Source organism: Ochotona princeps, chromosome 16 (assembly GCF_030435755.1).
Source record: "Ochotona princeps isolate mOchPri1 chromosome 16, mOchPri1.hap1, whole genome shotgun sequence".
Lineage (NCBI taxonomy): Eukaryota > Metazoa > Chordata > Mammalia > Lagomorpha > Ochotonidae > Ochotona > Ochotona princeps.
Window position 1 is genome coordinate 48,278,490 of NC_080847.1, and position 26,379 is coordinate 48,304,868.

Sequence of the window (26,379 nt, forward strand, 5' to 3'; positions counted from 1 at the left end):
CTAGACACTGTCCTAAAAACAAATTTACTACCCACAATGCAACTAAAAATGGGCTGGTAATACTAACATGTGAATAAGGCAATGTAGATGCAGTAAAAGAATTTGCCCCGTACTTGTGAGGGTGTATAAAAATGGACCCTTTGTTTAACTTTTTCCCCAGTTTTGTTCAGTCTGTTAATTTTAAAGACTCAATATGAAATAGTTAATAAAATCTGAATGGGATGGAAGAATTTTTAATATTTTTTATCCTAAGGTAGCCATCCTAATGTATGGATTATTAGATGACTTGATAGTGAAAGCAAAGGTTTCCTACAAACCTCGTTTGAAACTTCTGACTAGGAGCTGCTGGCTCCGCTGTTGAGAAAGGTTTGAATGGCTAACTTCTCTTAGACGTTCACTGTCTTCCTAAGCTTTCTATTGTCCATCCCTTGAGGTAGAATTGTTTCTGAACCAAAAAGGCTTTCCCACTTTTACATTCATGTAGTTCTCTAATTTCTTACAAATTGAACTTGGACATCTAATGTAGGGAGAATTGAACTTGAAACATAAATATAGGGAATCTTCAAAAGCTTGTGGAAAATGGGCATTTTCTTTTAATTCCATTTTCCATGAATCTTCTTAAGTATCCTCACACAGACATCCCTCTACAGCTGCTGGGACGCAGGGACAACGACCCACTGCAGATAATTCGTGGGCGTTCAAGTCCCTATATACAGTAGTGTTTGTATCTAACCATTCTACATCCTCCCATTTACTTCAGCATACTTGTAACAAGTAGCTTAATATAAGAGCTGTGTAAATTACTACCCAGGGAACAATGGCAAAAACCTGATTATTTGGTATACATACAGTTGTTTTTCTTGAATATTTTCAATGCACAGTTGCTTGACTCTACAGATGCACAGAACCCGGTGACAGACCAAATTCCTTCCAGTTTCTGTCATTCATAAGAGTTGTCATTTGAACAAGAGTTACATCAATTCTTGTCCTTAATGGTCTGGCAGGTTTTAAATCTACAATATGAATTCTGATATTTGTTAATTAGTTAACCTCAGTGATTTCTTATAATTCTTAAAATGACAAGTTTTCTTGAAACAACTATCGGTTTTTCTGATGTCAAGTTCTGAGCCTTCCTACCTTCATTCACTCCTCTGTCCTGAATGAATTCTCTGATGTTGACTAAGGTGTGAGCCACGAATAAAGGCCTTCCCGCACTCCTTACATTCATAGGGCTTCTCACCAGTGTGGATTTTCTGGTGTCTACTAAGCTCTGAGCCACGGCCGAAGGCCTTCCCACACTGCTTACACTGATAGGGTTTCTCACCAGTGTGGCTCCTCTCATGGTGAGTCAGTTCTGACCTTCGGATAAAAGCTTTTCCGCATTCCTTACACTTATGGGGTCTATCACCAGTGTGCACCTTTTGGTGTCGAACAAGTTCTGTGCTGCAAGTAAAGCCCTTTCCACACTCATTACATTTATAGGGTTTCTCACCAGCGTGAGCTCTCTGATGCCGAACAAGTTCTGAGCCACGACGAAAGCCCTTTCCACATTCCTTACACTTATAGGGTTTCTCACCAGTGTGAACACTCTGATGTCGAGTAAGATGTGAATCAGAGATAAAGGCTTTCCCACATTCCTTACACTTATGGGGTTTCTCACCAGTGTGAACTCTCTGATGTAGATTGAGTTGTGAGGCACAAGTGTATACTTTGCCACAATCCTTACATTCATACTGCCTTTCGCCCGTATGAGTTATCTGATGAAGCCTAAGCTGGGTGTCATACCGAAAAGCCTTCCCACACTCCTGACATAAATGGGGCTTCTCACCAGTGTGGATTCTCTGATGTCGAAAAAGGTGTGAGGGGCGTGTAAAGGCCTTCCCACATTCCTTGCACTCGTAGTATACCTCATCAGTATGAACTCTTCGATGGAGATTAAGTTGTGCATTAGATGGAAAGGCCTTTCCACACTCCTTGCATTTATAGGGTTTCTCACCTACATGGATCTTTTGGTGCTGACTAAGCTGGGAGCTAGAATGAAAGCCTTTCCCGCATTCCTTGCATTTGTGAGGTTTCTCAGCACTATTACTGTTCTGAGGCTGAGTAATTTTAGGCTCACGAGCAACAGCACGTGTCTTATTTTCATTATTTTTTTCATGCAGTTTCTCATGCTTGATTAAGTCTGACCTACTAGTAAAGGTTTTCCCACATTCTCCACATTTAACATCTTTTTCCTTATTATGACTCATTTCCTGTTGAACAGGATGTGACTGACACCTGGCAGCTTTCTTACATTTTGTACATCTACAATCTTTCTCTCCAGTATGAGTGACCGCATGTTCTCTCCCGGCTGTGCGCGTGGCAGAACTGGCAGGCGCTGCAGGGCCTGTGGCGGCTGCTCTGGCGTGGCCCTGTTTCTCCGGCTGGCTTCTCTCTCCTCTGTTATCCACCACTTCGGTGCGTTCAGGATTAGGCTGTGTGGATCTCTTTGTCTTGAGACGCAACAACTTAATTTCATAACCATTCTCTTTTGCATGTGAATTCAAATTAATTGCCCTTTTGGATGCCAAACCTGTAAAACAAAAAAGAAAACATGAGGTATTTTTGCATTGTAAGAGAAAGGAAAGTCTTACAGAAGAAATGATAGAAATAATAACCTAAGCAATTTTTAACAGCTGCAATTTGACCAAAAAAGGGATGAGGACTAAGAATAGACACAACAGGGAGTGTGAAAAGGAAGGTGAAGGCACCGCAGGTGAGAACTGAGGAGACATGTTCAAAACATGAGCCCAAGAAATGATTCTAATATGACATCCTCAACTCTGGCTTAAATATACAGCCAATATATTTTGAGTTCTCTTTCCTTGTATTTCCACCATTGTGTCCACCTCTCAGGATCAACACAACAGATTTCTAAAAATCTCCCAGCTCTCATTATTGTTTTCCTACTCTCTCTCTCTCTCACACACGCTATATATATATATATATATATATATACACACACACAATTTTCAAGTCCCTGATTACATTCAATGCAACCACACCCCTAACCTGCCTAAAAATCTTTCCATGACTAGTGTTCTCAAGAAAATATTCAAATTCTTAGATTTGGTGAGAAAGCTGTGTGATGCAGACCTTTGTTTATGTCTTTCAGGTCCCCCAGAGCTTCCTCCTTCAATTCCTTTAATATATGGATTTTTCTACTTGATACGATGCCCACCACTCTGGCTGTTTCCTACTATGCATCCTTCCGGCCTCTCCTTATTAGATATTTTGAAGAATCTTTCCAGCCTCATACTATTTCTTTCATACCTTTGCCTCACAGGTGACCACAGTCCTCAGAAAAAGGTCTGCTTTTCTGGCCATACCACAGGTCAGGTATCCAATGATTCCTACAGAGGTCTCACTGACTAGGAACTTAAATCAGGCCCAAAGGCCTTTGCAGGTGGCTGGTAAGTCGTCGTCTTGTCCATTAAAATTCAGGGCAGGGCCTGGAAAGAGCTCCCACCTGAAAGCATGACCTCACTAGAGCTCTGTGTTCCCTTCCTAGACCAGTATCAGAAGCAACCTCTGACAGTGATACTCCTCGTCCTCTAAGGGATCGGTTAACTTCGGCCCTACCACCCCTTTTGATTCTAGCTACTTCTCAGGTTATGAAACATCTTTTATAACCTCCTTCCAATGTTTTCTAACTACCCTTAGAGTAACATCTTCATAAAATCTAAACCGGTAAAATCTAAATAAAAGGTCTATGGCTTAGTTGCTACCATTATGCTAACAACAATGCATTTGTTGGGAGATTAGGGAGAGCTGGATAAATGGTACATGGGAACTCTGCCAGTTTTGAATCTCTACAATCCGATTTTTGGTCCTTTCACTCCTCTCTGCTTTAAGGTCTAAATCTACATGTAATCAGTCAATTCTAACAGTTTATTCTCAGTTATTATTTTACCTAGCTGAAGAATTACACACTTGTTTTCCTCCTCCTCCTCAGATGAGGGCTGTGGATACCACATTCTCCTGATTTGGTCCTTAATCACTGCCCAGCTAAATAGTACTGTGCTCCAAGGGCTGAATCTTCCAACAGTCTTCCCTCTCCAGCTTATTACCCAGGAATGGCGAGCATTTTCCAGACAATCTTATAATCAGGATTACGAGACTAATTCTGGCCAGTGGAATCAGAATGGGAAGAAGAGGAGTATGCTGCTTTTCCTCTTCACTGTTCCTGCTGCCTGAAAGGTGACTGGGAATTCCTCATGTACTCCCCACCATCCTAATGTCTGCAGCCTATACTGGGTACAACTGAGCCACCAGCGTCTAGATTCCTCCACTGCTGCCATAAAAATAAAATTAGACACAGGTATCTATGTATTCACTGTAACAGAACTAAACTTACAGCTAACTGCTATACCAGCTGCTTGCTGACAGCCAGTTCATTGCATCCTTTTGCACATGCTGTTCTTTCTAGGTTGATACTCCCCAGCCCTGCTGTGTATTTTGTATCAAATTCCCCTCCTCCTCCTCTCAGGTGTCCTTACTCTAATGTCACCTCCTCACAGGATCATCCCCAACACAAGTCTATAGAATACACTTCATAATGTTCTGGTTTGTAACTTTTTATTGGTACCTGACTGCCTGCCACCATTTTGGGCCCATCCTTCCCATTATAACGTGCAGTAAACCATGAGACAGCCTTCTGCTTGCTCACTACGGAACCTACAATAAACAAGGTTGGACCTGCTTTTCTGCCTTTCAAATCAAAATTTAAAATGATTTCAAAGTGAGGGATGGAATTTGGCACAGCAGATAAGATGCTGCTTGGGGACTCCTGCATCCCATACAAGAGGGCTTGGATTTGAGTCTTGGCTCTGTTTACAATTCCAGCTTCCTCTTAATGTCCATTCTGGAGGGGCACAAGATGGAGCAAGTACTTGGATATCAGCCACCCACAAGGGAAACCCATACTGAGTTCAGGATCCTGCCTGGCCAGGCCTGAGCTGCTGTGGACATTGGGAGTGAACCAGCAAACACAAGCGCTCTCTCATAAATCAAAAACAAAAAACCCTAAAGGCTGATTCATGGAAAATTTGTTTAAAAAAAAAAAATTTTTAGAATGGGAAACTTGGTGCACTCATTCCCTCCTCTATCAAAAAAAAAATTTTTAAGCTCGATTTTTAATTAATATAATTGCATATATTCATGGAATATGATGTAATATTCTGTTGTACAATGTGTAGAGATTCAGTCAAACTAAGTAATCTATTCATCACCATCAATCAAAAAATTTAAATATTGGGAACTCTTGGATTTAACCAAAGCCATAAACTGAAGACCACCTATCCAGAGAAACTACTGAACTTTGATGAGACATACAGGATCCGAGACATTCCCCCCACCCCCTCACCACTTCCCATCCCATTCAGCTGCCCCTACATTGGTCAGCTGAGCCACAACCAATAGAGTTTTCTGACCTCTTTTGCAGCTCTGGCACAAGTGCCACTGTCACCCAGCATTTTGCCCAGACTTTCAGCTTCCTGGAAAATTTCCTCATGGAGTACCTTTTCTATTTGATGGAGTCAGGGCTCACCTCAGTTGGTGGAAAGGCAGCAGGAACCAAGAGGCAGAGAATCGCATCCTAGAGCACTGAAAACGGCAGCCAACTACTGACAACACTATGGCTGCATTAAACTGACCTCAGCTGGGACAGCAACCGGCCACTACAAGGAAACCAGGCAACCAGGGAAAAATTACCATGCTTACGGGACTAGGAAAGGCGGTGGAGGTCCAGTGCCGCTGTTAGCCCAGAGGAGACCTTGAGGAGCACAGGTCTCAGGCGTCATGATTGCGTAACTTTGACGCACCGCATAAACAAGATAAACCCAGGTGTCCTGTTCTGACGGGCCAAAGGAGAGCCTGCCCGTCTTTCAACACTCCAGCACTGCGTCTCTGAATTTCTTCTGTAGGTATATCTCTGACACTTCAAAGACGCTTATGATCACACTGGGCTCACTTGAATAAAACATCTAATTTAGTGACAGCTTTTTCTTTTTATAATATTACCCCCCTCTTTTTTTCTTTTATACTAACACATCAGGAGGTTTCAGAGATTAGGATTAAGAGGAGTGATTATTCTGCCTAAGATTGGCTTTTAGTGTTCAGAAATGTAGTTTATGTGATAATTGTATAACAAAAAGCAGGTAGCAACAAAGAAAAGAGGTTTAGAACAAACTTTTCATATAAGATTAAAGTTAGTTATTAATCCAAACAAAAGTGGTTTAAGTTAAAATGTTAACACAGTCAAGCTGAGGATAAACACAGTTAGTTATTAAACCAAACCAAAGTGCTTTAAATAAAACGTTAGGAAACCCACTAAGAGAAAGTTCCCAAAACTAAAGTAAAAGAAACAATAAAGTAACTGAAATAGTACTCTAGGAAATTTCTATTTACCGTAATAGATGGAAGGAATGAACGATTAGAGGAATCAAACATGTATAAATTAAATACCACAAAGTCAGAGGCAGATCCTACCCGGAATTGGTTTACAGGTACAAACACTACAAACAAGTGGCTGAGGTTGGCAGAACAGAGTCAAAAAGTATAACCCAAGTGTGCATTCATGATGTCTGTCGGAGTGCTCCTGCCGACCTCTCAGAATAGATGCCTTCCCACAAGCTGGCAACCACCTGCCATGCCTTCCCAAAGCAAGTCATTAACCACTCACCTGGACGCGGCTCTTTTGGGTCTTTCCTCTGATTCATCCAGGGCTCTTTTCCCCTCTCCAACAAGGAGATCACAGTTGGTTTGGTGTTATAAAGTCCTGGTCAAGAAAAAAAAGAAACGACGTTATATTATAGGTGTCAGTGCATGATGACCAAGAATGAGAAGCCAGACAACAAAGGCACAGAAAAACAAGGATCCGGCCCTGGGGGCCCAAAGGGAACAGTCAACTTCCAACTCCTCGGGGACAGACTTGTTTTTGGTGAGCAAGAACCACTAGTTCAGTTAGGGTGGAGATCCTTGTATCTTGCCGAGGGCCACTTGGATATGTAGAATATCACTCACAGGCCATACAAAATCATCAGCTTAAAAATCAGCCTGCTACACATTTATACACAGTCAAGTCGGCCTGATGGCCTTGGTAAGGCCAGACCAAATGACCTGGGGGATCTTAGAATGGACCACCGCTGAACTTCCCCAAGCCCTGAATGGAGACTTGGAAACTATTTATCAAAAACTTGAAACAAAAAAGAAAATTCCAAAAGGCGGATTCTGTATTGGAGGTGGGGCAGGGATAAACTTACCCACTAAAATCAGGTTGCTGTAATTCTCCAACATCACATCTCGGTACAAATCCCTCTCAGCAGAATACAAGCATTCCCACTGTTTCTCAGAGAAGTAAATGGCCACGTCTTTGAATTTCAAGCCCTGAAATTACAAATAAGTACATTAACTTGTACCTATCCATAGACAAACTTATTAAGATAGTATAAAACAAACCAGAGAGGACCTGGCGCAGTGGCCTAGCAGCTAAAGTCCTCGCCTTGAAAGCCCCGGGATCCCATATGGGCGCCGGTTCTAGTCCCGGCAGCTCCACTTCCCATCCAGCTCCCTGCTTGTGGCCTGGGAAAGCAGCTGAGGACGGCCCAAAGCCTTGGGACACTGTACCCATGTGGGAGACCCGGAAGGAGATCCTGGCTTCGGATTGGCACAGTTCTGGTCGCTGCGCTCACTTGGGGAGTGAATCATCAGATGGAAGATCTTCCTTTCTGTCTCTCCTCCTCTCTGTATATCTAACTTTGCAATAAAAATAAATCTTAAAACAAAACAAAAAAACAAACAGAGAAAGCAATCCAGTAGGATTCCTCCATTGGGAAAACAAGCTTTGCTAAGTCTTTCAACATGAATGGGACAGTGCAGAAAGAAAAATGAAAGTCAAGTGGCCACACGATTGTTGAGCACAGCCATTGCGGGAGATTTAACCCTGCAGAACTCGCATTACCCAGCCAGTTCTGGAAATAAACAGTCCACATATAGAACTGTACATGAAGGATACAGCACACTGTATGGTAAACACACTTCTCAATGCCTCCTTTCCATACCCCCATTTGAAAAAAAAAAGCAATATTCTAAAATCTCTGAACAGGATTTGTATATAAATTATATAACAATGATTTTTTTTTAAAGATTTATTTTATTTTTATTACAAAGTCAGATATACTGAGAGGAGGAGAGACAGAGAGGAAGTGGAGCCGCCGGGATTAGAACCAGCGGCCATATGAGATCAAGGCGAGGACCTTAGCCACCAGGCCACACTGCCGAGCCCATAACAATGATTTATTAAAACCTTTGTATATAATTTATGTAACAGTGTTTTATTAAAGACCCAGGCTTTGGGGCTGATGTGGGCTTAGCACGCCAATCCTCGCCTGCATGCTGGCATCCCATGTGGGCACCGGTTCAAGACCCAGCTGCTCCACTTCTGATCCAGCTCCTTGCCTTGGGAAAGCAGCAGAGCATAGGTCAGTCCTTGGTGCCCTGCCTTCGATAATCCAGATGGAAGAGTGAACAACTAAGAAATGTGTTTTGCAGATGAACACCTGAACATTTGCTGCACTGAGAGAAATCCAATCGGCAGCAGCCTTTGGCAACATCACTGAAGGGAATGAGCGAACCAGGGAACAAGTTCCAATGGGGCTGTGGTTCCCACTGCAGTGCTGGGATCCCGTATGGGCACTGGCTCATGTCCCAGATGCCCCACGTCCCATCCAGTTTCCTTCTTCTGGCCTGGAAAAGCAGTGGAAAATGGCCCAATGCCTTGAGACTCTGCACCTGTGTGGGAGACCTAGAAGAGGCTCCTGGCTTCGGGTCAGCTCAGCTCTGGCCTTTGAGGCCACTTGGGGAGTGACTCAATGGATGCAACATCTCTCTCTGTCTTTCTCTCTGTAAATCTGCCTTTACAATAAAAATATATAAATCTTTTTAAAAATGGCCCAAATGGTTCTATTGTCATTGTAGAGCATTCCTCAAGGGCAAAACAAAGGCAGAAAGGAATGAGAGGGGAGAAACAAATGTGCCAATGAGATTCTTTCACCAAAAAATATCAGTAGTGTCTCCATGACTCTGATTCAGTGCCCCTATGTTCACACTTGGTTGGGGAGAGGGGACGTACATACCCAACTCAGAGGCAATCAGGACATCCCATCTGGTGGATAATTGATTAACATGACCAAATTATCCATTGAAAATCAATGGACCAAGGGCAAGTGTGTGGTGCAGCAGTAAATTGCCAACTGGGATGCCCACATCCATATTACGTCCTGGCTACTGTGCTACTGATCACCTTCCTGTTAATGTGGCTCGTAGGGGAAAGAAGATGATGGTGCAAGTCCTTGGGGCCCTGCTCCCATCACGGACACCTGATTAGAGTTTTGGGTTTCTTGCTTCTGCCTGGCCCAACCCTGCTGTTGCGAATATTTAGAAAACAAGCAGATAGAAGGTCTCCTTGTCTTCCTGTCAAATGAAGTGGGAAAAAAATATAAAATGATTTATCTATTTCCATTGGAAAGTCAGGTATACAGAGAGGTGAGACAGAGGAAGATCTTCCATCTGCTGGTTCACTCCCTAAGAGGCCGCAATGGCCAGAGCTTAATCGATCTGAAGCCAGAAGCCAAGAGCTTCTTCTGGATCTCCCACGCAGGTGCAGGGTCCCAAGGCTTTGGGCCGTCCTCAGCTGCTTTCCCAGGCCACAAGCAGGGAGTTGGATGGGACGTGGGACCACCAGGACACAAACCAGATCCCAAATGGGATCCCGGTGCATTCAAGGTGAGAACTTTAGCTCCTAGGCTACCGCACTAGGCCCTGAACATATTTTTTTAATGGAAATAAATTAATGGGCTATGTGAAATTAACAAAGATCAAAAATAATTGTCAAAGGTTGAACTAAGTCAAAATGGGAACTGAAAGAGGCAAACAGAGTCACTGAGGCTTGTACTGCCCAGGAAATATCTGCTGAGCCGAGTTGATGGTTTCCCATTCCTGCCCTTGTGAAGCAGAGCATAGGAAGGCCGAGTCTGCAGCCAAGATGAGAAGCTAATTAGCTGTGCTCTGCAAAGACCTAAGACCTCGAGAACTGGAAAAACTGGAAGTAGAACATTGATTATTTTAAAATATGTTTGGAAAGCAAAGTGACAGAGATAGGGAGGGAGGGAGAGAGGGAAGGAGGGACAGAGATCTTCCATGCATCTGTTTATCCTGCAAATGGCCACAATTCCTGGGGATGGGCCAGGCTCGAGGCTATGAACCTGACACTCCATCCGGGTCACCAGTGCTCTAGGCGCTGTTTCCACCCACTCACTACAATGCCAGCTCTAGAGCGTTCCCATTCTCAGGGAATCCAAAAATGGTGGCTGCAATTTACACAAACATGTTCTGAAGATTTAAATTCTGGGCCAATCTTATATACTCCACAAGAGTAACATTAAAATAATAATTGATCTGGCAATATGTAAAAGAAAGCTACATTTGATATTAGAGATCAATTAAAGTCATTATGTACATTAACAAACAGAAAACCTTTATAGTCACCTAAAGATAGAGAAAAAGCATTTCACAATGTAATATTCATTCATGGTAAAAAAAAAATCAGGAGTAAACCCCAGCTGTAGGCAGATGTCTAGGTTGCCTTGTACCGAGCAAATTGTTACCAGTACTGGGAGAAAAGCAGCTAATAGCTGGAGGGCAGTCTGGGCCTGGTTAATGCCAAATTTGTACTAACTATACCAGTGTGCCAGCGGTTCTGTCTAGAAGTTAACTCCTCTTTTTTTTTTTTTTTTTAAGATATGTGGGGCACAGGCACCAGCACACTGGCAGACAGGACCTGAGGACTTGCACACGAGTGTGCATGGGACGCTGGCAGGCAGGGACCCAGGTTGGCATGGCACACTGCCAGAAGGCCAGGCTTCAAGAGATGTATGCTCGTGGGCAAGGGGGTTGTGGATCACTGAGGGAAGGGGCACTTCCACCCACCAGGTTTCTACACCTGCAGGGAAACAAGGGGGCTGAGACTAGATGGTTGGCAAGCGGGAAACTGGAGGACTTCTGAGGATCAGACCAATGTGCCTACACATGTGGGAGACCACTGGTGCACATGAAAGACAGGCTGATTTGGCAGAACTAGACCACAGAACCCAGAAGTGAGTGTTGGAACAGGGGATGGATCATGTTAGGCTGGGCCAGGACACTAATGAACATGTGAAATAACAAAGTCTGGGAGCAGATTCTGTGGAGGATGTGGGCTCACCCCTGTAGGACTACAACACCTGTTGGTTTGCTCAAGGGCTGGGGGTGGTGACAGGCCAAATCAACAGCATTTCAAAGCCACGGAACTCACTGATACTCATGGATACTGGGGTTAGGAACAGACTGGGCTGCTCTAGGCTACAGCCCCTGCAGGCGCACCCAAGAATTGAATATGAGGTGGGTTGTGCCTTAACATCCACCAGCATACACAGGGGGCCGAGACTGGGGGTGGACTAAGCCAGGTAAGGGTCCTGTGACATCAGCATCCCATATGGGTACTGGTTCATGTTCTGACTGCTTCACTTCTGATCCAGCTCCTGCTTCTGGCTTGGCAAACCAGCAAAGGATGGCCCAAGTCCTTTGGCCCCTACATCCATACAGGAGTCCCAAAAGAAGTTACTGGTTCCTGACTTTGGATCAGTTTAGCTCTGGCCATTGCAGCCATCTGTGGAGTGAACAAACAGATGGAAGGTTTTATTTCTCTGTTTCTCCTTCTCTCTATATAAAATCTGCATTGCAAAGAAAAAAATAAATCCCTTTTTAAAAAAAGAAATATCCAAAGAATCTCCTCTAAAACTGGCTGTAAAAATAAATTAAAAACAAACAACAAAAAGTAAAACTGGTTGTAAGACAAGTGTGCCCATATTCACTATTCACTGTTCTGGGAGGTGTAATCAATGTAACAATGCGAGAGTTAGAATTACAGCTTGAAAAAGAAGGAAGAAGCAACAGTGGAATGAAGCATGAGATAAGTCAGTAGGAAAGGGATAAAGGCAATGGGATTTGGTACCTCCATATATGTTAGAAACAGCAGGATGTAAAATTTGGGTGACCCCCTCCTCTCTGATGGGCTGCAGCTCCCAGCGGTGAGTATGAGAACCAGGGTTGGAGGTGAAACTGGCCTGACAGGTGGCAGCACCTGCCAGCATAAATGTAGGGTGGAGAGTGGGGCTGGTTGGGCTGAACAAGGCTGCAGCATCCATTTGCTTGTAAAAAGCCAAATGGGATGCGGGACAGACCAGAGAAGTCTACTGTACATACTGAATGCACAGGAACCAGGGCTGGGGGAGAGCCTGGTAGGGGATACTGGGGATTGCCTAACTAGGCCACAATTCCTGCTGATATACATTAGGGCTGAGTGTGTGGTGGGTAGGGATGGGTTAGGCCACAGCATCCATTGGTTTGCATATGAGATGGAGCTAGAGACAGAACTGACCCAATAAATGCAACCACGAGTGTACCATGAGTGTATGTCTAGGCTGATATGGATGCAGAATGAGCCACACCCAGTACTGGCTAGCACACACAGAAATCAGGTCAGGGGTCACCTCCGACAAAGTTTCTTTGGAACCCCTTTCTCCCTGACCAAACTGCTGGACTCAGAACTCCAACCATGGGGAGACTCACAGGATCTATGGCTGACTCTGGAGTGCACCTCAGTTGCTGAAGACAGTGCAGTGGACAGCATGCCCAGATACTCATGGGGGTTATGGCAGTCCACTGGGGACTGTAGAGGACATCTAGTATCATGCAGAGGATGGAGGGCAGAAGAAATCCGACAACTCTCCCAACCAAGCGTTGGCAGAAAGTGTCTGGGGAAATGGAGACTCTAAGGTGGACAGCCAGCCAATGGACCTTGGAAGGATTTCCTCAACCTTGGAGCAATGAAATCAACAGCATTTCAGAACTATTGAAACCACCTGAGCAGAACCCTCAGAACATGTTCCACATGGGGGACCCCGGGATGACACTGGGTGGCCATCCCCCATCCCTGGGTACTGATGTGGTTAGGATGCTGGGTGTGGCTTCTCCTCTTCTCTCCCTCCTCCCCAGACACAGGAAGAAGAAAATTGGAACCAAATAATCTCATCCATGGCCCTCTCATTCCTTGACCCTTCCCGCCCTCATCATGTATCCTTCTCAACTATGTAAACATCATTAAAAAAAATTTTTTGGGTGATCCCCATCCTGCCAGCATAACCTGCAGATTCAGGTGAATTTCCATATTCCCCAACTTTGTACCCCATATTATTCAGAGGAATTAGGAGGAAGCAGAGGCAGTAAACAGCATATACAGCTTAAGAATCTACCCTTTAATTATAGAGCCTTCCATTAACCTGGACAAGCCCAACTATGCCTCACAGAATCATAAAGAGAAATCAAAGGGAAAGAAACCGTTGAAAAGAGAAAAAGAAATGATGTTTCTTAATTAGAGAAAAGGAATCTTTGCTAGTTGACTTGCTAGCCAAGTGCCATGCCCAGACACATCAAGGAAACTTCAAGTTTTATATTCTACAAACAATGTGCAAACTTCAAAATTGATACTTCAAAGTTACAGAAAAAGGTCTCAGTAAGTACTCAGCATTACGAATTTTATGGTCAGTATTTTCTGGTCATGTAACAGATACGTTATGGTCCAGATTAGATAAAAGACAAGAGTACTGTAGAAAATTGTGTGACTTCTCTGTTTGTGTGGTAGAGAAAATCTTCAGGTATGACATATAAGGAAGGGAAGAACAGGTAAGGAAAGAATTCCCTGAAAATGTTTTTGAAAATCTATTTTGCATGTGTTTATAGACTCAGAGTTAAGTATGGAAAAACATTTGTTCAATAATTCAAGACAAAGGGAACATATGTTTAATATATAAACTACTGTTTAAAATAAATGAAAAGCAATCGCTTACAAGTGGGTAAGGAAAATCGATAGGTAATTTAGAAATTCTGATTTTATCATTAATTACCTGTAACTTTGGGGCAAATGACAGAATCTGTATCCTCACATGTCAACTTCATATCTTATTAAGATGAGCTGATATGACACATTCTAACTTTATATATAAGGAAAAAATGTCACCAGTGAAACAGAGGTCCAGGAATTATAAAGCTCATCGGAGTTTGAAATGTGAAAACAAAGTGCATGACAGAATTAATGAATATAATATCTCCTACGCTTGCTGTTTAGATTACACAAGAGCACACTGGAAAAGTCTTTGAACTAGAAGCAGCTAGAAGAAGCGATCAATTAGTTGTCTCCACTGGAAGTGTGATCCTACTCTGAAAAAAATATCACATATCCATATATGTACAGCACATATATGTACTGAAGTTGAAAATATTAACAGAAACTGAATGGGACCGTGGGTGACTTATATAACTTTCTAAGGTTTTCAAATTTTTGCAAGAATCTTTTGTTTCTCTGATGATTAGGTCTTTCTACCTGGGAAAACTTCTCTAGAGCTGAGATGGACAGACAGCAGATTCCATGCCATTAGGAATTTGTAAGAATTTATAAATAAAAATGCTACTACATCAGACCCTGGGGAGGACATAGCAGAAGTGCGTAAGACTGAAATAAATATTTTAGTCTGTTCTTCAGTTTCCCTGTTGTCTTAGAAAAGCATGTTTACTGTTCTGAAACTGAACAAAATTCAGGGAAATGTACATTCCAGATCAGGTGAGTCAATGTACGTCAAGCAGACTGCCTTGGCACTGGTTTAGGAACACTTCATACAGATACCGTTTCCTCTTCTCCTCCCCTTTCTTCAAATCATTATTTTAAGTTTTTGGATGGATAGGAATTAACAGGTCTTAATATGTTGACAACCAAGAAACAAAAGTGGCAAACATAACTTACCCCCACTGTGACTTCAGGTGGACAGCTGTTCCCGCTTCTTCTGGGCACTGAAAGAAAAAGGTAGAAAGGGGGCTTAAGAAACTAACAGTTCTTCAGGACAAACCCTGAGGAAGTCGTCAGGAAAAAATCCCGGTCCCTCACCAAGGCAGTCAAAGACCAAACTCTATCTCCTGGCCCTCCCTACTCTCCTAAGGAAAGCAGGTGGGGACCGCACGGCCCAAAGGCAGCAGCACAAGCCCGCCAGCTGACAGTCCACACTGGTAGCTCCAAGACACACGCCTGTCCTTGGGGCTGGAACCAGCTCTCTGGACCTAGGTCCCTGGCAGCACCAGTGACCCAGGACAGAGGAATGTCTACAACACTCTCCCCCTGGTCCCAAACTGAACCTGCAGACTGCCTGGCAGGGACTGTCGCTTCCAGCTACCTTTGGAAGTACCACAAAGGGCCACACGGGCCTGCACGCAGTCAGGGATTTCACACAGACGCCAGGGGCCCGACGTGGGCCAACCTCTCCCAGTGTAGCTCAAGAGCACACAAAGGAGGCCGCACCTCTCCGACCCTTCTCAAAGGCAGAACCAAAACGATCCGGCCCCAGGGAAGAAGCTGGGATAGTTTGTTGCGTCTCTGTGTGTGTGTCAGAGTCCCTCTCAGGCAGCAGAACACAAATGCCATGGATCATGGCCTAGGCACGGCAAAGCACTCCCAGCACTCGGCTTCCAGCTCACAGCACTCCCATTCCAAGCCAGCCCTCCGCAATGGCGCCGCGCGCCCTCTTCCCGTCAAGGCCTGGGAACTCCTCCCTCACATATGGTTCAGCCCTGCACCTTCACTCAGGTCACCGCGCCAATGTCCTTCATTTTGGAAATCTGGACATCGCCAGCAGCTGCTTACAATCAAGACGACACACTACTCTCCCCTCCCGCCCCCAAGCACGCTCCGGGATTCCTCCGGTTCACTCCTCAAGCGACAGAGTCCACCCCACGGATTGGACGGAGTCCATCTCACGTCAGTGAGCTAAGGTGTTCAGTAAACCCCGATCCTTTTTGTTTGGTCTCCTACAAATCCAATAAGCGTCAGCCAATGATACCGGAAGTGGCGCAGGACGCGGCGCCCTTCGGGAAATGTAGTCTGAAGCGTCCGAGCAGGCGCACTGGCTACACCCCTCCTTCCGGTCCAACCCTGGGTCCAGCGCCATCCAGACCTTGCAGCTGCATGGAAGCACCGCCTAGGACCTGGACAAATCAACCGGACACAGCACAGAGAGATGGCAGCCCAGAGGTAAGAAAAAGTCGTGGGACAGTGTCCGCTGCTGGTAAATGTGGCGGGGGCAGTAGCAAAGCGGCTTCTTGGACTTCTAGGACGCCAGGACTCTTTCAAGTCCTCACCTTAAAGAAAGGTGTAGACTGGAGCTCTAGCCACAAGGGGAGTTAAATCTCCTCGATCACGATCACGCCATGGAAAGGCGTCTCCTTGCACCTGGGAGGTCCAGGACCGATCCCTAGAGGCGTTTGTCCTCCGGGATGGGGGTGCAGGGTGCAGGAACGTGGCTACCACGCGGCCGGGTCCCGGGCCTCTCAGCATGGCTCAGCCGGATGGCGGGCACGGCGACCAGCCTGGAGGCGTTGGGCAAACGCAGTCCCGCCTCGAGGGCCGGGGATGCGGTCCTGGGATGAGGGCCGAGGATGAGGTCCAGGGATGTGGTCCGGGATGAGGGCAGGGATGTGGTCCAGGATGAGGTCCAGGGATGTGGTCCGGGATGAGGTCCAGGGATGCGGGCCGGGATGAGGGCCGGGGATGAGGGCAGGGGATGCGGTCCAGGACAGACTCAAGGCTAGAGAAAGGGGAAGGTGATAACCCTGAATCGTGAATGGAAATCATGTCTTACCAATGTAGTGAGCGCTGTTGTAAGATTAAGAAGCAGGATATTTAAAGACAGAAATAGAGTGGAGAAATACTTTTAGTAGAAAAATGTACTACATTGTCTTTACTGTGCAAACCGCTATATTCTGTGTAATACTGTTTTTGTAATTTTTAAAATAAACACAGAAAGGTAGGTATTGGATAACACGTTAAGACTGTGTGATAGTATTTCCAAGAGTTACACTAATATTATTAACAATAGTTATTTTCTTGAAGGTTTAATTGTGAGTGATTTTTAAATTTTTGCCTTTTAGTTTCACAGTATTCTTTTAGTTTGGCTACTGGGGTTTCCTTCTTGTTAAACATTACTTCTTAAATTTTGGTAAAAATAAAATGAGGAAGTAGAGATTCTGGATTGAACCAGAAAGAAAAATAGTGAACCAGATTTTAAACAAATCAATTTGATTATTAAAAAGCAATGAAACACAAGACAGATAACAAAAAATTAAAATAGAAACAGAAATGAAAAAGATTAAGCAAGAGACACAGAATTTAAAAGAATGTTGAGGATAAAAAAAAGAATGTTGAGGTTATGTACAACTCTATGTAGAGGAAACATTTAATTTATACTAAGAAGCAGAAAGCCTGAGCAGACTATTAACCTTAAAAATATTTAAGGATATCACTAAATATGTGCTTTGGAAAAGGCCAATATATCAGTATGGTTACGACTTAGAATGATAGGTTCAAAAAAAAATGATAGGTTCAATTAATTGTATATTACAAGAAAGATGAAATGTTCTTTGATGAACTTTGTTTAGCATAATAAAATACAATGAAGACAGGCCCCAAAAGCAGTACTAATCAATTTCATTTGAGATTACAGGTGTGGAAGTCCCAATATAAGCCTTATTTCAGCAATGTAGTGTAAAACGTACAGTGCACTTTAAGACTTCTTAATGATTGAACATTACTTAGGAAATTTTATGACAAAATTGTATTGCATCAAGAAATCAAAAGGGGAAAAACCAAATCCTACAGCTGATGTGAAACAAATTACACCCCTATCTTCAGACCTAGTCCTAGTCTCCAGATGTGTGACCTTTGATGTTTCATATGCCAAGCAGACTGTCCAGATGTGCTTCCATGGAAGACCTTTGGAGATGCGAAGAAGGTCTTAGATTATGTGGAGACCCAATAGAGCTCCTTGGAAAAGGCAGGCAGCAGGCTGGAGTTAGAGATGTGACAACAGAAGTAGCTGTTAGAATCCTGTACTGCCTCACATGGGAGGACCCGACCCCAAGCAAAGAAATGCAGACAGCTTTCTGAGGCAGGGAAAGGCAAGGAACTGGATTGTCCCTGGGAGCTGACAGGAGGACAAGGCTCTGTTGACACCCTAATGCTAACCAGAGGTCCCCATTTGGATTTCCAAACACACTTTGTGGTTGAAGGGAACTCTACCAGCAGGAAGAAGGTGGAACCTCTCGTCACTTACCAGGAACCCATGCACTGTCCTGAGCTAGTCCTTCACCCTCACTTCCTGAGCGACTTCCTCCTGTCCCCAACTACAGGATACGCACAAGCAGACACGCTTGTTCCCCTGAAACCAAATCTCTCAGAGATGCAAACTGACTCCCTACCACTCCTGTTGTGGTGTCACTGCTGTGTCTCCAGGCAGCTCAGTGCCTTTCACATTTGGTGCCTAGAATAGAGGAAGCCACCTCATAGATAGCTTTCAGGTATTTACATTAAAAAAATTTTTTTTAATTCCATGAGGCTAATACAAAGAAATCTTTTACTAGGTATAAGCCTGTTCTCTGGTCTGTAGGTCCACCAAATGTTAACGGCGCTGCTTTTGTACAAGAGTTGGACTGGATGCTGGTGTCTCAGGCACAAGCCTGCTGAGCCACAGAACCAGCCCCTAGAGTCGTCTTTAGTGTTGGATAATTGATCCATGTTTAATGGAATGTTGCAAGACACAACTTTTTAAAATAAGATACAATTTTGGTTTTGTTCCAACTGAATTTAATCCTCAGGGAAATGCAATATCATTGTAAAGAGAAATTAATGTGCAAGTCGCTGAGATTCCCCAGCATGCAGAGTGCATGGAAACACTCTGGAGACAGGAGTCTATATTGTAAAATTATTATCTGCCAAGAAGGCAGGGGCACTGAGATGAAATAGCTTATGGATGCTTTTGGTTGATGGCAAACCTTCCTGGCCTTATGAGGAGGGGTCAGGTGTCATGGAGAGCTTAGTGTAAAAGTCTCAGTGAATAGTGGTGGGCTTCTATCAAGAATAGCTGAGGGGTATGTTGTACCAGTAGCCAACTCTTCTATTCAACTGGCATTGGTTTGGTTTCAGATAGAAAGCAGAAACACCAAAATAATGTGGGTTTTTTTGTTTGTTTTTCCTGTTTACCTAGGAGGGTCTTTTTTCCAGAAAGACAGGAATGGGAGTGGGGATGGAGGGAAAGAGAGCAAAGAGGGAGATCTGCTGTGGTGGCAGGAGGGGTTGCAGGGAAGGGTCAGGGAGCAAGCCAGGAAAAAGGACAAGGCCTGGCCGGGCCGGGCTGCTGCGGCATGTGCAGGGAAGCGGGTAACACCACGATGATGTCACTGCAGGTTTAATATAAAGGAGTATGACTTAGAGAGTTCTCAAGGGCTCCTTAGAGCTGAGGCAGAGTGCCCAAGGAAAGACAAACTTGGCAGGAGGTCCTGTTTCAGACATTGCTAGAGAAACCATGGCTAAACCCTAAGGACAGTGGAGAAGTTTCCTGGGTTACAGTGTGTGGTTACTCAGAGTGTGGTTGGCACCGCAAGCATGAGACCTGGGGTTCGTGATTTCCCAATAAGAGGGTGGCAGGAAACACATACAAGCCAGGATTGATGGGCAGTCTGCAGAGGAGCTGGAGACCCCAGTCCGAAGGACTGCTCAGCAGAGGGTGGCTGGGCCCTGGCCAGCTCTGCAAGCCCTGGAGCCCAGCTGTTGCCAGGCATCACCGACTGTTCTCACACATAACCTCCCACTGACACAATATGATGAGAGTAACTATATCAGCATCCAGAGCCTTCAACACCTCTGCAGAAATGTTTGCTGACAAAGCTTAATGCTAACACTTACTTTAAAGGATATGATTAAGATGCAGTCCATTTTCACAGAGGAAGTTTTAAGGGTCAGAAGCTGAGAGGCAGTAAATCGGTAACTCGCAAACTATCCTTAACCCTTTGGCATAAATTTAAACTTATTAGGAGTAACAACACAACTCTATATTTCAACCTAGCAAGGAAACTACCCAAATGAAAAGCAGCACAATCCCAACAGCTGGCTACACTAGTTACTTACTGGATAACCGCTCATTATATTAATTGCTTGGTAACTTCAATCACATTTCAACTGAGTATTTTGATACTTAATGAGTAAATTGGAAAGTTAACCTCTAAAAGTCTGTATTTAGAAACACTGTTGGGTATAAAAATAAGCACACACACATAAATCAAGAAAGGATAAAATGCACAACGCTGCCATAGTTCTTGTAATTGTTTGGTAGGTTGTGGTTGATATTTATGGGCTCTTTTCCCAACAGAACATTCCATGCTCCCATCACCTTTGATGACAACCTCAGATGCTCTGGGTTCTTTACGTGGTAGGATAACCCATTCATTGAATCCTGAAACTTCTGTTTATCACTGCCATTTTCCCATCTGCCATTATAGGAAATGCCAGTCTGCTGTTTCTTCCTTCCATACTTTAAGTACTCTACATTATCTAAATATGTAATGCAATGAAAATATCATGCAAATATTTGTTTAAATGGTATTGTTTAGTAATTAATGACAAGAAAAAAGTGTGTACATGTTCAGAGTAATATCATCTAAAAACCATTTTTGATCCGCTTGGCTGGATCTGTGGCTGTGGAAGGCTGTGTTCAGGATGATGAATCGCTGTCCCATCCATGATGGAAGAGTTCCAGGAAAACTGACATTTGAGCTGATAGTCAGGTGGTCCTCACAGGAGCAGAGCTGTGTTAGGGACTTACTGCTGTTGGCTGCTATTGCAAAAATTAAAGGGAAGGACTACTGCTAGTTGATTGTGGCCCTTTTATTAAGGAAGAAAATTCTTCCAAACACCCCTCATCCCAAAATATTTGTGCTTATATCTCATTTTGGTTGATTCATAACATGTGGCTACCTTTAGTGAAGATAGACTAGGCAATGAAATACAAAATTCTTCCAACATCTGTGATAAAAGTCAACAAAGGGGACCTGGGGCCATCGGTTGCATCTTTTAAACACCAGTATGTGACACAAGCCCCTACCACAAAAAAATTATCTTCTTAAAGGAAAGGCAAGAATCTGAACCCCACAGTGGAGACTTTACAGAAACAAACAATAGATTTTTAGCTTAAGCCATAGGTAAAAATTAGACTGTTGATTTGGACTTTGCTGCAAGTCAGATTCCCTGGAAAGAACAACTTCATGAACAGCAATCACTTCCAAGAAGAAACTGTGGGGGTAAGGGTTAAGGTGACACTCGTAGAAGTGGCAGAGGCTAGGATGCTTTAGACGGAGCATTTCTTACCAGACAGAAAGAGGAAAGACCATGGGACCTGTTCACAGAGGTGAGAGCAGCAGGCAGATGGGTGTATGGTGATGCTACTACAAAACATTCACAGAGGCTCAGGTGCCTCACGCTGCAGATAACACTTCTCTGCTTCTAGAATCTGTTACTGTAAGGAACTCTCAGGCACAGCAAACATCGTGCTTGCACTCTGAACAGTAAATCTTAGCAAGTTATTGTACAGCATGCAAAAGGAAAGTAAAATTTCATGGAAAACTATCAACAGTCCTGAAACAAGGCACGGTATTATAGCCCTCTGTCAAGTTCTCTTAACAGACTATATTAGGATCATCTTATAAAATAACTTGTTTGTTACTCAGATGCTGAATTTGGAAGACAAACAGCAGCTGGTCTCATGGGCAGGCACGCTGAAACTTCTTTAGTCATTAAGTGTGCCCTGGAAGCAGCTGCTGAGGGTTTGCCTCAGCTTTGCACTGGCACTCTGCCTAAAGCCTGGAGCAGCTGAAATTCATGTCTGTCTACTGGTACACAAAGTTGCCAGTTGACACTGCCACCATACCTGACATTCCCATAGCTTGCCAAGCTAAGGAAAAACGAAACAAGCTGCATTAACTGTACTAACAGTCATGAGCTTTCACTGACATACCTCTTTTATTATCTAACTGGTCTTACCTACCCTGGGAAAGGACAAATTGTTTAAGTGACCAAAGATAAGTGGAAAAATATATATCTGTGCAAGAATTGAACATAAATATTATGATGGTTATATTTGTAATAGCCCCCAAATGCAACCAACACAACTATTCATTAACAGGTGACTGGGTAAAAAAAATAATCATGGCACTATCACTAAGAAGACGACCTAAACTACTGAAGCACACAACATGGCTAAGACCATCTGAGAAAATGAAGCCAGGTAGCTAGGAGGTGGCATAATTCTAGTTATTATAAAGTTCTAGATCAAGCAGAACTAATCTGTAAGAAGCAGAAAAGTATAAATGGTAATGGCAGATACTATCTGGGAATGAACCAAGGGAATGGAACTTTGTGTTGTTCTAGGAGGCAAAATGCACGCTTCATGAAAATTATTTTTACTTTTAATAAAAAAGTACATCTTAAAAAACAAAAGGGGACTGGTAATATGGGACGCCTGGTTAAGCCATCACCTGTAATGCTAGCATCCCATATGAGCACCAGTTTGAGTGTTGGCTACTTCACTTCTGATCACCTCCCTATTATGTCTGGAAAAGCAGTGAAAATGGCCCAAGCTCTTGGGCCTTGTCGCCCACAATGGAGACCCAGACAGAATTCAGGATCCTGGCTTTGGCTGGGCCAAGTTCAAGACATTGCAGCCATTTGGGGAGTGAACTAACAAATGAAGGATTTCACTCTCATTCTTGCTCTCTAACTCTTTCAAATAAATCAATCAATATGGGGGGCGGGGAGAAAAAGAAGAGAAGGGCTGGTGTTGTTGATTAAGCTACTGCCTGCAATGCTTGTATCCCATAGTGAGGGCCACTTGGAGCCCCAGCTATTCTATTTCTGATCCAGTTCCCTGCTAATGTTCCTGGGAAAGCAGCAGAAGCCGATCAAGGTCTCGGGCCCCTACACCCATGTGGGAGACCTGGAAGAAGCTCCTGGCTTCAGCCTGGCCCAGCCTCCGCCTTGCAGCCATTTGGGAAGTAAGCTGGCAGATGAAAGGTCTCTCTCGCTCTGCCTCCCAAACAAAAGAAATTTTTATAATAAAGTGACTGGGAGGTTTGGGCTAGTCACAGAAACACAAATACATTTTAGACCAAAATAAGAGCTCTGGTTTCCAGTCCAGCCAACTTAAGAGCTTGGAAGCCATCACACTGTCCTAACAAGTAAAATGCTGAACAGATTAAAAGAGCAATGAATCTTACAGCTCTCAGCAAAGTGAGGTCATGGGGCAGTGTGTGACACCCACATTCAGACAGGCAGATACGAGAATCACAGCTTACCAGGGAAGAAACTTCCAAGAGTGTCAGTCAGTACTGAGACACAAAATTAATCCCAGCTTGCCACTAACACATTTTCATGAAGTATGAAGTTTCTGTACCCAAATAAACTCATACTTTTGACTCAATCTCTAAAAACTCTAAAGTACTCTCATATGATAATGATCAAATTTTCACACAAACAAAAGCAACTGAAATGCAAGGCTGAATTTAGGCAAAAACTGAGAATTTCTACAGTAAGTTCTACTAGAATGCAGCAAGATTAAATAAGCCATGGACTCATTCTTCCTATATTGTGACACCATCACACAGCTGTCCTAGAAATCCCTGGTCAAGTGTGTATGGGAATGGAGACCTCCAGCTAATCTTCAAAAAGACTGAGATACTGTGTACTTCAGGAATTCTTCACAAAACTTTTGACATTTTTCCAAAAATATCTATCATTATTTGGGAAATAGATTCGTTTTTCAAAACTAATTTTTGAAGACATCCAACTCTTAAGGTGTACGTTTGACTTCTCAGTTGTATGGAGTACATTGTACTGGGAAGACACACAGATCCCAGAAAAGGATCTCCCAGTTTGTCATTGGTTTTGCTTCAGGTGCGTATTACTCACAGTCCTTGGGTTACACACATGCTCATCACTGGTCCGTGAATTATTCCATTGCTTGCTGTGTGCACTGTGACACTAACACACTTTTCACCCTTCCCTTCAGGGCCATTCCAGGGAAGATTGTACTTCTGCATATTAAGATCACACTTAATAATTTGACTTGTTCCCATCAGTAAAATATAAAAGCAGCATGTATTCATACAGGGCAAAAACTTAACAGCTGCGTGTTATTTTTTTTTAAACACCTGTTTTCTTCGGGCACAGACTGCTGTGTTCTATATAAAGTGTTGCTGCTTCAGCTTGGGTACTGGACTAAAGATATGCCTGAGGTGTACTTGACAGTCACTTCAAGTGGCCAAACATATTTCCCTGTCCCACTGTCTAAAGAACACACAAGCCATAAAGGGTGTTCAAAAGTTTATGGAACATGTATACTATGAAAAAAAGTATATATTTCAAGTTTTTCACCAGAAGAAACTTGTACCAACTCGTTGTTAACATAACCAAAGTAGATGAACTCTGAGGTGCTAAGAGGAATAAAAGCAACAGTTTGAAAGGAGCTCTAATCAGAGCAACATGAAATTTTTAAAAATTGAAAATTAAAGAACACATTGGTTGTGAAACTTGGAAGAATGGTAAAATCACTGATACTTAGTTAAGAACTTTAGGACAATACCCCAAAGAAATCTGAAGTTTACAAATGGATAGTTCATTTTCAGAATGTATAAACAATGTTGAAGAGGAAGCCTCTCATGGTAATTATTGGCATAAAACTGTAATTAAAAATTTTATCTTGTTCATTCAATAATTGAGGACTGATGATGAACAGCAGATAGAGTAGTTAATACCAGAAACATCTCAGTCTGTTCAGCTTACACAATCCTGTCCAGAAAATGAACATGGAGCATACTTGGTGCTTCAAAACCTATTGGACCCAGATCAGCTACAGACAGGATCAGAGCTCTTAATGGAAATGTTAACGGTAGAACCAAGATCCCGAAACATTTCTTGAGGAATTGTAACAGGAGATGAAACATGGCTTTACTAGTGTAATTCTGAAGACAAAGTAGAACCCTGACAGGGCCACAGAATGTAGAGGTGGCAAAAGTGGATTGCTTAAGAGCAAATTCCATGGAAAAAAATTTGTTTAGGGGGGAGGGGATAGAGGATGCTCCCGGCATTTTGCACATTGACTTTCTAGAAAGTGAAAAGAACACCTGCTTTTAGGAGAGTTTTTTTTTTTTTTTTAGAAACTGAGACAAAACTTCAGCAGAAAAATGCTGAGGAAAAGCTCCATGCAGCAACAGCCCTTTCCACCATCACAATGGGCAGTGGTGTGAGCGGTATGGCAGGACATCGTTAGGCGTCCAGTAGTTTGCTAGGACATCTGGCTAGTTCACACTTCAAAGGCCCCTACTGACCGGGCTTGGATCCCGGAGGCAGGAATACAGCCTGAGGCTCCCAGGTCGGTGGCAGGAATCCAGTGATTCGAACCATGACTACCGCCTCCCAGGGCCACACTGGTGGGAAGCTGTAGTCAGCAGTCAGAGCTGGGTACTGAAGCCAGGTTCTCCACCGTGACACAGAGACATCAGAAATGCTATGCTAAGTGCTCCTCTGGCTGTGCCTTAGTGGCATCTCTAAACTTTTCTTTTCCCTTTTGGTAAATGAGAATTTATGTGTACATATTTTTGGCTCTGTCTCTGTTGTATAAAAATTTAAACATAAATTTAATCGTACTACTTTTAGCTATAGTTCTTTTTCAATGTTAGAGTTTCATTTTGGGTCAGGCTGCGCTCTGGCATCTCATAATAACCAGTCTTTCATTTTAGTATTTTCGCATATCATTAAATGTAGGTTTTTCTAATTTTGGCATTGTTTTTACATTTAATAACTAGAATTATTTTGTATGGCACTTTCATTTATAAACTGGTTATTTGAAACCTTTAATATGGAGTGCTTTGAGATAGTGTTCATACAGGGAAGGCAGAATATATGGAAACACTTTCTAATAATCACATTTTCAGAACAAGGACTTGATACATTCACCAGAGGTGAAAATAGTACAATTACCTGCTTTCTATTTTTCCTGCATCATTTGATCATGTGGATCTTTACATATTATACAGACTTATATACATTAATTTTACATTAATCTATAGTCATTAACTGTCTTCTTAAAAATCATCTTTGGCCAATGAGAGAGCCTTCAAGTTGTCTCCCATGTCCTTTAGAATTGCTCAGCAGTCTTTGTCTGCTTGGTTGAACTGTGCTGTGACACATGCATATGTGGTTTACGAGGTCACTCTAACGATACTGATGACGTCTGTGCCATCTGTTTCTCTAAGCATTTCATCTCTGCTGTGAAAATACAATTTTGAACTTTTCAGGTGTATGTCTTAGATAGGTCCAGC

At 43.3% G+C, this 26,379-nt stretch overlaps 1 protein-coding gene across 1 annotated transcript in view; it reads right to left on the reverse strand.

The window, feature by feature from the left end:
* Positions 1 to 681: 681 nt before the first annotated feature.
* The window catches only part of LOC101518415 (zinc finger protein 568-like), a 49,597-nt gene continuing 23,899 nt past the window's right edge, over positions 682 to 26,379 (reverse strand). Inside the window, exons 4-7 of the mRNA XM_058674397.1 lie at positions 14,933 to 14,979; positions 7,302 to 7,431; positions 6,722 to 6,817; positions 682 to 2,572 (exon numbers count right to left, since the gene is read on the reverse strand). Of these exons, the coding sequence (XP_058530380.1) occupies positions 1,140 to 2,572; positions 6,722 to 6,817; positions 7,302 to 7,431; positions 14,933 to 14,979 (1,706 nt within the window). The 3' untranslated portion in view covers positions 682 to 1,139. The remainder of the gene's footprint in view (positions 2,573 to 6,721; positions 6,818 to 7,301; positions 7,432 to 14,932; positions 14,980 to 26,379) is intronic.